Here is a 12,882-nt window from a genome sequence, read left to right on the forward strand (position 1 = left end):
ATGATACAAAAACAGTGATGTATAATCAATTTGCAAAAGTCTGCAAGAACAGATATTTCTGCTGAAATCTGGAAACTATAAGGAAAGAAAATAACGATCTGCAAGGTTTTAACAGAACGGAAGTACCAGCATCGCGCAAGAAAGCTTTGATGGCTGCAAAGGCCCATCAGACTCAACTTCATAAAGACCCAGTTCAATTTTAAATCATAAAGTGGTTATGTCTATACCAGCGAAAAGACTGGCAAATGTGATACCAAAACTGACAAAAGAAATGTATTAATGTGGTTTTGTGGATGGGGAGGCAAACATCTGACAACATTAAAAGACTATGCAGAGGGAAGCAGAAAGTAACAAAATACTTATGCCGTTAGTAGGTCCTGAAGCACAGAAAGTACTTGACAGCTGGGATTTTACGAGCATGGCGATTGAAGCATTTGCATTCCCTGATGCAATAGGTTAATTAAACCCATTATTTATAAAATAACTAAAGGTTACTTAGGAGGCTGTATGAAGGACTGGAAGCAAGAATTAAAGTGGGAAAGTTCCTCTCGAATAAGATGCGTCTGAACAGAGGAACCAGGCGGGAGTGTCCTCTTTCCCATTTATTTGTTTTACATTTAGATCCTCTAGCAAAGAAAATACAGGACTTCAGAAATTCAAGAATATAATTAGTATGGTAATCAAGAAAAGCTGGTTTTGTTTGCAGATATTATTGTGTACCTGAAAAATCCAGAAAGGGACACTGTCATTTTGAGACAGTTTCAAGTCTTTTCAGGATAATGTACCCACACATGAACTGGTTCCGTAATACCTATATTTACGGGGACACAAAAACAAGTACTTAAGAGCATGGATTAAAACAGCTTCCATTATGGCAGTTAAGGATATGTGGGAAGAGATTAAACAAAAGACAACACAAAAACTGAGAAACCAGAAGCTCTTGTTTTTTGATGTGGATAGTAAGATGCAAGCAGTGGAAACATTTTAGTCCATTTAGTTTGATATACAGGTCAGGTATACTTTTAAAAACCAGAAGAGAACTTATGGACAATAACAATGAGTTGAAGACTTATTTGGGAAAGGAAGAGGGCAACAAAGTGGGATAAGTTGATCCCTCCAACAAGACAAAGTGATTCAGGATTACCTTATTTGAAGGAATATTTTAGAGCTACATAACTGAGGCTCTTAGTTCTTAGAATACATTTGCTACTTTATGAATATAGTAGTTTGCAGATCCCTGAGGATGACAAAGCCATACATACTACTATATTCAAAAAGTAGCAGAAAGTACTCTAAGAACTAAGCCAACACACTAATAGAGAAACGGGATTTTGCTGATTGGGATGACTGCAAGTAGGGGTACACAGAATAGGCAAGGAGTCTGGAATTTACTAGAGAAAAATGACAAAGGAATCAAGATATTGTGATCAAGTAAATACAGATGGAAAGACAACAGAATGGGATAAGGCCAAGAAGACATTTAGACTGCAGGCTACAGACTGATAGATCCCTGCTACGGAAGGCAAAGTATAGGCAAATAGAAAAGGATAAGGGAATCTTAAGTGAAAGACCCGTTCTGCTAGAGTTTGTAGTTGAATCTACAGCAGAACTGCTGTTGGAGAAAGAATAAGTAGCAAGGCATATAAAATACTGCACAACAACTACTGGAAAGAGAGACTGGATAAGCAATTTACAAAGGAACAACTGGAGGACATCTGTATGGCTCCCAAGTATGCAGAGCCCAGAAGGCTTAGAATTTTTGCTTGGAAGTGTTTGCGCAGGTATTTTTACACACCAAACAGACTTCAAACAATTCTCAAGTAGATGGCAAATGTCGGTACTGTGCTCAGAAAGAAAGAGGTAACTAGGAACATATATTTCAGGAATGCAATGAGTTGGCAGATTTTAAAAATCCAAAAAACACACAACACCACACCAGAAAAAAATGCAATATTCTTTACCGATTTCTCCGGTACCTCGGCTGCGTTTTTTGACCATATGCGAAGTCGGAGTCTCCGACGGCATTTTATAAGCAAAAGCGGTTCCAAAAAATTCCTCTGCAAACTCCGACCGACGTCTAAGAGTCCGTCGGTTGAAGGAGGCACAGGCTAAACAAGCTGATACGTCGTGGTCTGGGCCTAAGCAAGGAAGGCAGTAAGAATGGAAATCCTTATAAGGTACTTGTTTCCCACAAGTTAAACAATTATTTACTTTGTCTGACATCGGCTGAGGCAAGAAAGAGTCCCCAACGGGGTACTTAGCTTTTTTTCGAAGTCTTCGGTAGCTGAAATCTCTGGATCTGACCGACCGGCACTTGCGAACAGCTTCTGCTTGGCACCGCTGCAAGAAAGACTGAGGAAAATGGTGTCGGCTGATGCTTTTATACCCCAGAAGCTCTGACGTCGGGGAAAGTGCGACATCAGCCGAGGCCAGACCCAGACTTTGGAATCCGGCCGACCGAAGGGCTGCCTGAGGCAGGACAACCCATATGTTATGACTGCAGATGCATCCTTGAAGGACATCATATATTTCAGGAGTGCAATGAGTTGGCAGATTTTAAAAATCCAATAAACACACAACACCACACCAGAAAAAAATGCAATATTCTTTACCGATGTCTCCGGTACCTTGGCTTACACCTTCATGGAATACATTTTTACATCAAGCAGCATCCATTTATACAGTTCAATTATCCAATATAATAATTAAACAATGAAATGAGGATGATGCCCTTCTTAACGAGCCCGTACTTGCTAACCTAAGCTACTAACAGTTTTGAATGCATGTTTATTCATTGCATATCTTTTGTATATTATTCTATATTGTTAAGACCACTCACACCTTTAATTCACAAGATTTATACATATATTTTAAATTTAAAATAGACATTCCAATAACGATGTGAATGAATATGATAAAAGTGTGGCCTTCAATATTATGCCATAACTTGTCCTATTTGTCATACAATGAATAAACACGTATTTAAAACTGTTATTAGCTTAGGTCAGCAAGTACGGGCTCTTTACTTGTTTAATTATTATATTGGAGTATAAATGGATGCTGCTTGATATAAAAATGTATTCCATGAAGGCGTAAGCCGAGGTACTTGAGACATCAGTAAAGAATATTGCATTTTTTCCTGGGGTGGTGTCATGTGTTTTATGGATATTTCGGGACTATTGTGAGATTTTAAAAATCCCCTACAGAAGAGCTCCGTCAGAAACATTGGGTGAGGAAATGGGTGTAACTAAGGAAAAGATTCTTTTCAGCTGGGAAACAGGATCTTAATCGACTAGGCATAGTAAAGACCTTAAGTTCAATTTTGATGGCTGCCAAAATACAAATAATAGAAAATGGAAATCTAAGTTTAATTTAATTGCATTTTAAGTACTGAATATTGTGACCAAAAAACTTGGAAGAAGGATCTTTAGAAAAGGGAAGAAGCAAATTACATAGAAATAAATCAAAATTGTGGGAATGATACATGCAGAAAAATGCTCAGGAGTTATTAATTATTGCCTGTGTCTTAAATAATAATTTAATAAGAAGATAAAAAATACAGGACTAATCTGACAAGCACATAATTTACCCAAATAAGGGAAAATGCTTTTCAACTCTGTGACCTGAATCCCCCCCACTGCCTGGAGAAACTATGCCTCTGCCAACAACTGGGGCAAAAACGTTGAAACTTTATTAATTTTGACGAGATGGCAATAATGCTGATAATGGATAAAACAATGAAGATCGTCCTGGCAAACGTGCATGCCACCTGTGCTAAGAACTGCCCACAATGCAGCAATGTTCTTCATGGAAGTACCTGCCTCCTGTGCTATATTAAAAACTCTTCCCCACCACCTTTTTAGTGACAACAATGCAGTGCTTTCATGCAAACCATACTTGAGGAATGATACCATCTTTAAGGCCACCATAACCTACTGTAAATCATTTCCAGCCCAATACAACTGCATCTTAAATCGAACACAATGCATACATTTAGTGCAAAATTCTGCAATAAATCCAAACACTTGTGTTACAAAACCAAGAAATGAATAAACACCAAAAGAAAAGAGCACACACAGCTTTCAAATCTATCCCATTCCAGCAAGGGTAATGCTCCCCCAAATAAAAGGTGAAACATGCAAGGGAAGCAATGCTTCATTTGTGGGAAAGCTTGGTATTAAAATAGGTGACAACAACAAGGCCTTTTCTAACCACATCTAGAAATGATGAGGAAGAAGGAAGAACAAAAGTGGTATCACCATAAAACAGACGGACAGTAATTATACTAAACGTATAGATTTGGAGCAAATTTCAGGCTATAAATGGGAATCCTATCCACTCTTCCTTCTTGCCAGATGACCCTCCCCAACCAGAATTATATCCAAAACAAAATGGTAACCTTTACCATCGGTAATGCCAAACACAGGTTTCAAAGGACCAGATGAGATATCTGTAAAAAAAAGACTGCTGTAACGCCCTTAAATATATTCTCAGAACAACAAAAAATTGGCTATGTTCCTGACATCATCGTAATGTAATCTCAATTCATTAGGAGTTCCTTACATAAACACACATAATTACAGGCCAATAAACCTTACAAGCATATAATGCACAGTGATAGAGAATCATTACACAATCTATCAAAGCAGACACAAGGAAACCCTAACTAAATACAGTTGCATCAAAGTCAAAGTGTGTGTGTCTGTGTGCCTGTGTCTATGTGTGTAACCATCATCATGGATGAAGGTTTATATACCCATTCAGCGTACCCTAAACCGACTAAAGCACATCAAATGATGGAATTACACATATAACCATGGCAGTATACAACTGGTAAGAAAACTACTAGTATACCCATCATGCCAGTCACCAATGGCATCACTCAAGGATCCGTCCTGGGCCATTTCTTTTTGGTATACTTTTCTCGTACATCAGAATGGACTCCAGGATCTCATTCATCAAATATGCAGAGGACAACAAGCTTGGGAATAGGATCCTTAACTCTGCACACACCACCCCAATTCAAACAGCACTTAGATATGAAAAGTGCAGTAGAAATGCCCATTATCAAAAAATGCATCAGTCTGGCATTTGGTAAATCAGGCCACCACCAGCTTTATCTAGTGCTCCACAGCAACAATTAAGGAGATAAAAGTAAAGGACAGTAGATCCTTTGAAGCCTGTGACCTTTCACATGGCACCCTTATAACTACTACTATCTACAGTACTCAGTGCCACAGAGATAACGGTCCACCCCCCCATACAGCTCTTAGCAGATTATTCATGAAATAGGAGGATCAATGGGCAAGATGGAACTGCATCACTAAATAGACATCTATAACTACAAAATAGGATCCAGGGAATAGAGTGCCTTGATGGCCAACAAGCCTTAAGGCAGCCTGCCAAGGACTCTATAAAGACCCTTCTCTACAAAACCAGGAATACAGAATGTATACGTTTCCATACTTTACCCATGGCATAATTAGAGAGCTGTAAATGTCTCAATCCTCCTTAATCTACATAATTGCAAAAGTATTAGTAACAGAAATACAAGATCAAGGAACCTAAATGCATATTGTAATATAAGCATTCTCCTAAACGCCCCCATCTATGAAACAAACTCCTGCTTTCTGTACAACAAAGCACATCCCTCAGCATCTTAAAATCAAACTTAAGATAAACGAATGAGAAAGTGTACATTTGCATATACCAAAAAGTGCAAAATACCCAAAAATAACTGTATGCAAATACAAAGAAAAATTTCCAACACACTACAGCTCAGAATAACTTGTTTTATTATAACAGGTACTAAACAGTTTCACCTTCACTTCAAATAAACCCAAACCCACATGCAGAAAAGCAAGTACAGTACAGAAAAGTCACGGGACTAATCAAATATCCAACTATATGAGATTACTATGAATATGTTCTTAAAGCAATAACATGAAATAAAATATTATATAGGACAAATTAAGCCCAAAACAATTAAAGCTCCAAAGTAAATAATCCATATATTTTTCCATTATGCTTAATTAACTGTTGGTGATGTTACCATCTGCATGGATACAGCACCAAAGCAGTTTGTTGTACAAAATTAGATAACTGCGTTATCACTTTGCTTGCAAATCAAAGAAATTTCGCAATTAAAAAGTCAAAATTTCCAAAGTTATCCACATGGGAACTTACTTAATATGACCTTAACATATTTCAAGTGCCACACCTGTACCACCAGAATCTATCAAGGTTTAAAATAAAAAAACTGTTTAGCATTAAGAGTGAAACATTGCAGTGGTAGAAGCAGATAACATTCTACTGAACTTACGGTGCTGTAATGTCATCAAAAACTAAATGCTTTTACTACTCACATGCCATGTCGCAGTACATGTCGCTCCCAATCCAAACTGTGCAAAAACACACGGCCGCAGAACTCGCATGGGTATCTGTTCTCCTCCTGTAGTGGAATTTCACTGTCAGAAGATGCCACAGAGCCTAGGAAGATTAGACAGTTTTAAGGAAATGGAAAAAAATATTCCTTTTTATATCCCAAAAAACACATTACTCAAAATGCATGAATTCTGCAATGTCTTGCTTTGACTGATACCTGTGTATGGGGGGGTGGGATCATTAATAACTAACTGTCTTTTCACTGCAATAAAATACACTCTTACTGTTTACACAAGTTGCTAATCTTGGTGTAACACACCTAGGAACAGAGGGTGGAACCTGAAAGAAGGGTAGTCTGAATGCACTTTTGAAAGATGGAGCAGGGCAGAAGCAAGAAATTAAAGAGCATTTAATCCGGACCCCAACAGTAGGAAAACTACGGAGATTTTACAGAAACGTACTTCTGAAGGAAAGCTTGTTAGTTTGAAGGCAAAGTGATGCACAGTGCCAAAAGCTGCATAAACTGACAACAGGAAGGTATAGCCGACAAACACAACACTGTTAACTAGGTGAGCAAATCAGAGGGATAGGAAGGGGTTGATCATGCAGGCTATGAAATTTAGGCAAGGCACTGATGTTAACTTCAGGAGAGTGACTAGTGTGTGCACAAGTTCACAACCAGAGTTATAAACTGGCTGTGCAAAGGGGGGGACAGCTTGTAACAGTAGGGGGAGACACAGCACATACCATAAATAATTTAAAAACATCATTCTGTCGTCCAACTCATAGCAAGGGCATGGCATCCAGGGAAGTTATAGTACCATTCTACTCGGCCCTTATCAGATGCATTATGTACAATGCCCCTATGGCATGTACCTAACTAGGCAGCTGGAATACCCTAAAAGGTTCTTCACCAGGAGAATCCAAGGTATGACTACCCTGTCCTAGACAGATCACCTTAAGATTCTATCTTTCTACCTGACATGCAAGACATCCTCAGATGAAGCTCTGATGGATATCCAGTACATCCACAAAAGAAACAGCACTAGAAACACTACATCCCAGGACATTTGCCTACAACATAAATAGAACGTACTGAACAGACAGATGTGCATCTCAAAGGATCCCCCACACTATGAAATAAGCTCCCCATCCACACGAAACAGAGTTCATCCCTGACCCAACAAAACCTTGATCAATGGATGGGAAATCACAAATTCACCCCTGGTCTCTGATGAAGAATGGTTGAGACTACGCAAATTCATTCCCAACTAGCACATCTTCCTTGCCACATAACTTTTAACTACTTCCTTTCTAACATACCCCCACCATGTAGGTGCCTAGGGGACAAAAGTGGATTGGGTTGCACAGCTAGGCTTATAAAGACCCTGGTGGTCATTAGCCTAGTACATATCTATGAAAGAAGGGTTAATGAGGTTCCACCAAGTTCACCAGCAGGTGCCCTTTAAACGTCTACATAAGTAACATTACCAAAAGACAGTAAGGAAAAGCAAAATCATGTACTTACCATAACAGTCCAAAGTGTTCTGTGTCCATCCTCTTCAACCTAAAAAAAAACTTAACTGCAAGCTCAACTCAGCTCAGCAATGAAACTTTCTTAGGCCTTCTGCCCTAAATCCTAACATGCTCTAATTATCCAAAAACTCCAGATTGAAGACCACACTTAGAAGCAAGCAAAAAGACCATGTCAACTTCATATCAAAGATTTATAATTACCAAATAATACTCCACCAGACCTTAATTCCTTGGCAGAGGGATGGGGCAGGGATATACTGAAGTGGATGGTGACAGATCACACACAAGTACTGTTGTGATCCTGCCTACACCTCTTAAAACAGCAGGACTTTCCTCCTGGATGGAATCATGTACAGATCCCATGGGTCGAAGCAGCCCTACAGGCAAACCTTTATCTGGAGACTGCATCCAGCTTATAGTGTTTAACAAAAGTATACAGAAAAGCCCACGGTACAGCCATACAATTTTCATCTAGAGGCATTTTTAAAGAAGATTTGAGAATAAGTCACTGCATTAGAGTTTTTTTGTTCTCTTGGTCTATTAAAGTTTACATGTACAGGAATATTATGTGTTTTTTTGTTCTCTTGGTCTATTAAAGTTTGCAGTGTCTGAGGAGCTGTGCCGGTTTATCATTTACTGCATTAGTGGAGTTTGTGGTAGTTTTATGAGGCAATGACTTTGTAATCATACTTTTAATAGCAAAACTGTACAAACTTTAAGACAGTCACCCAGATAAGGTTATTTTGAAAAAGTACAGTTGTGTACACTTACCATAAATGTAGATGTTAGAGCGTATTCACTGTTGCAGTCATTACATTTGGGTTATCTGCTTGCAGGTAGCCCGTCGGCCTGATTAACAAAGTCTTGGGTCCTGCGTCGGCTGCTGTCCCTTCTTCCATGACGTCAGGTCATCAGGGGTATAAAACATGTAGCTGACGCCATTACATCAGTTTTTCTTGCCCCAGATGTCAGGTGCCCCCAAATGGGAAGCAATTAAATATAAAAGTACAAAGATATACCTCCAACAAAAAAGCAAATACACCAAAACAGCTTTTAAGCATAGTAAAGGAAAGCAGAGGTACAGCCAAAATAAGTCAGGGGGGCTGGAGGGAGGGTAACCAGGACTGCAACAGTGAATACACTTGAACATCTACATTTATGGTAAGTGTACACAACTGTACTACGTTCTTCGTGTTTCACTGTTGCAGTCATTACATTTGGGTAGATTCCCAAAGCTATGGTTGGGAGGAGGAATTTAGACAGCATTAGGACCAGCTATAAGGCCCTGCAAGACTGCAGTGGCAATGCCAGCTCTGGATTTAGAGAATATTGGCAAATGATAATGCTTGGTGAAAGTATGTACAGAACTCCAGGTAGCAGCTTCTAGGATGTCCCTGGTAGGGACACCTCTGAGAAAAGCTGTGGAGGTAGATGCGACCCTGGTGGAGTGAGGTCTGATCCCTTGGGGGATAGGTTTTCCATGGTGCTTATAGCAGAAATTAATGCAATGGCTTATCCATTTAGAAATGGTTTGCTTTGAAATAGCCTTCCCCTCTGCCCCTGCAGCAAATGCCACCAGCAGTTGTTCAGATTTCCTTTGAGGTTTAGTGCTGTCCAAGTAGAATCTAAGTTGTCTGTGCACATCTAAGGAATGCAGTATCCATTCCCCTTTATTCTGTGGATTGGGAAAAAAAGGTTGGCAAATGAATGGACTGACTAAAAGCCACACTGGATACCACCTTGGGCATGAAGAATGGATTGGTTCTGAGGGACACCCTGTCCGCATGAAAGATGATGATCTTGTAAGTGGCCTGTAATTCAGATACCCTTCTAGCTGAAGTGATTGCTAAAAGGAAAGCTGTTTTCCAAGAAAGAAATTTTAAGTCTGCAGTAGCAGCTGGCTCGAAAGGAGGTAGAGTGAGTTTCTCCAAGACAGAGTTAAGGTCTCAGGCTGGGGTTGGAGCTCTCCTGGGTGGTCTCAAATTTCTGGCCCCTCTGAGGAACTGCTTGAGCAGTGGATGAGAGAAGAGGGGAGGTTCTGTGTTATGAGCCGAAATGGCTGAGGCGTGGATTTTAATGGATGAAAAAGACAGGCCCTTGTGAAGCATCTCAGTTAAGTATTGTAAAATCTGAGGTAAATTGGGTGCTGCAGTGCTCAACCCTTGAGATAGGTTCCAGGCAGAGAATCTTTTCCATTTTTCAGCATAAGATTTTCTAGTACTATGCCTCCTTGAATCTAAAATGATTTTCATCACAGGTTTGCTGAGGGATGGTAAAGGTGAGATTAAGTAATTAGCCAGGCTGCAAGGTTCAATGTTAGAAGCTGAGGGTGCAGAATTTGGTTCTCCTGCTGAGACAGCAGAGAAGGAGAGTCTGAGGCAGGTGCCATGGAGGTAACTGTGACACACTGCGCAGGAGGGGGTACTAGTGTTGGCGTGGCCAGTCAGGAGCAATCAAAATCATCCTTGGTTTGTCCGGTTTGATTTTTAGTAGTACTTTGGAGAGCAAAGGCAGAGGGGGAAAGGCATACACTGATAGGTTTTTCCAGCTTAAGGACAGAACATCCACTTTCCAGGCTTGTTTGTGGGAAGTCCCTTGTGCAAAATTTGTCCAATTGGTGGTTCTGGGGAGATGTAAACAGGTCTATATATGGGCACCCCATTTGCTTGCCAACATGTTGAAAATCCTTGGTTACAGTTTCCACTCGTGTGGGTCCATGAGGTTTCTGCTTAGTCTGTCTGCTAGTGTATTTAATTGAGCTTGTAGGTGCACTTGGTAGCTCAAGGCTGTGTTCCACAATGCCATGGCTAGTCTGCAGAGGGGGTAAGAATGTGCACCCCCCCCTGCTTGTTTATGTACCACATTAACAGTGGTGTTGTTCGTCTTTACCATTAGTTGTCCTGGAAGAATGTGGCCCTTGAAGGATGTCAGAGCATTCTGTACAGCTAACATTTCTTTTTGATTCATATGCAGGTGCATTTGACTTGGGTTCCATTTGCCCTGAATGCACTTCCCTGCCAGGTGAACCCCCCCCCCCCATGCATAGTCTAATGCATCTATTGTTAAGGGTTTGGGCGGCAGGGGGTGGTGTGAAAGGTAGTTCTTTGTTTTGGTGGCAGGCCTCTGCACACCAAAGGAACTCTAGGCATAGGTAAGGTATGATAGGAATCATTGTTTCTAGGTCCTGAGAATGTTGACACCATAGGCTTTTTAGATTTTTAGATACCACTGTAGTTTCCTCATATGCAGTCTTGCATATGGAATTAGAAGAATGCAGGAGGCCATGAACCCCAAGGTTTGCAATATTTGTCTTACAGATAAGCAGGGTTTTTGTGGCCACTTGTTTGAAGTAGGTTGTCAAATGAATTTGTTTCTCTGGCGTGAGGTAAGCCATCTGGGAAGTTGTATTCAAGCTTGCTCCCAGGAATATAATTTGTTGACAAGGTACCAGGTGTGATTTCTTTTCGTTTATGGTGTACCCCAGACAAGTTAGAACCCTTTTTACAAAGGCCAGATGATTCAGACAATCATCCAGGTATGGGTATATTTGAATATTTCTTTGCCTGCAAAATGCAATAACTGGAGCTAGGCACTTTGTGAATACCCTGGGCGCAGCAGATAAGCTAAAGGACAGTGCAGAGAACTGATGGTGCATGTAGCCTGCTTTGAAGCGTAGGTATCTTCTGCAAGATTCCCTGATTGGGATGTACAGGTATGTTTCTTTTATCTAGTGTTGCCAACCAGGCATCTTTGCCTAGCATAGGAAGTAACTGGTGAAGAGTCAGCATCTTGAATTTTGGAATCTCCAAAAAGGTGTTTAGAGTAGACATCCAGGACTGGACGCCATGATTTGTCTTTTCTGGGTACCAGGAAAAGTCTAGAGTAGGAACCTTGTCCCTTTTCCTCTTCTGGTACCAGTTGAATAGCCCCCATGCTTAACAGAGAAAGTACTTGTTTCTGGGCCTCTGCCCACTGATTTGGGGGTAGGTCTGGCCACCTGCTTGGTGTTGGCAACGTGTGGAAGTGAAATCTGTATCCCTGGGACACTATTTAAAACCCATTTGTCCTGGGTAATGAGTTCCCAATTCTTTGCATGAAGAGCAATCTTTCCCCCCAAAGGGACAGTCAGTTGATAAGTGCTTGGAAATTTTAAAAGAAAGTCATTGAGACAGTTTACCATAGGGGGAGTCTTATTATTCTCAGATTTGGAAGTGGAGGCCCCCCACTGTTTACTTCTGTGAATCCCCTGGGACTGAAACCTGAGGTTTTTGCTGTGTCTGGGTTTGGCTTGAGAAGACCTGGAAGGGGCTGGAAAGGACCAATTCTTAGAGGGCCAGTGCCTACTAAATCTAGGAGGCTGAACTTGTAAAAAATCTTTAACAGTTTGCATAGATTTAGCTTTATCTTCCATCTTTGTAAAAAGATTGCTCCTTAAGCCAAGCATGCCTTCTGAGCAGAGCCAGTAACAGCAGCCCTGCAAGAGGCCTCTAATGAATCAAAACCTCATTGCAAAGTAAGTTTTCCAACTTGTTCGGCAGAATGCATTAAATCCTGTAATTCTTTATTTTCCATACAGTCAGGAATCAACATAATTTTCTGTGTAAGCAGTCCAACAACATGTTGCTGATACTTTAACATATGAAACTGGCAGTTTAAAGCCCTAATGGCCAAGGTTGCAGAAGTGTAAATCTTCTTACCCCATCTATCCAGCGCCCTGGAGTCTCTATTAGAAGGGGTAGGATTTTTAGTAGTAGAAGCCTTAATGCCCTTGGGCCCCTGTGAAATAGTCTCTGGATCTGCAATAGGATTTTTGAAAAGGAACTTGTGGGACTCTGGGACCTTGTAGTATCTGTCAGGTGGTTTTCTGGGAGCAGGAGGCAGGGAATCAGGGGGCCAAACTAGATTCCGAAAAAGCATCATCAACAATGTCTAGTACAGGAGGAATAGCTAAAGGCCCATGTT

At 40.6% G+C, this 12,882-nt stretch overlaps 1 protein-coding gene across 1 annotated transcript in view; it reads right to left on the reverse strand.

Moving 5' to 3' along the window:
- ZNF462 (zinc finger protein 462) overlaps positions 1-12,882 on the reverse strand; it is a 277,322-nt gene that overhangs the window by 21,598 nt on the left and 242,842 nt on the right. Inside the window, exon 12 of the mRNA XM_044061048.1 lies at positions 6,366-6,489. Coding sequence (XP_043916983.1) covers positions 6,366-6,489 — 124 coding nt within the window. The remainder of the gene's footprint in view (positions 1-6,365; positions 6,490-12,882) is intronic.

The sequence above is a fragment of the Protopterus annectens genome, chromosome 2.part0 (assembly GCF_019279795.1).
Source record: "Protopterus annectens isolate FY-2018-M chromosome 2.part0, PAN1.0, whole genome shotgun sequence".
NCBI lineage: Eukaryota > Metazoa > Chordata > Ceratodontiformes > Protopteridae > Protopterus > Protopterus annectens.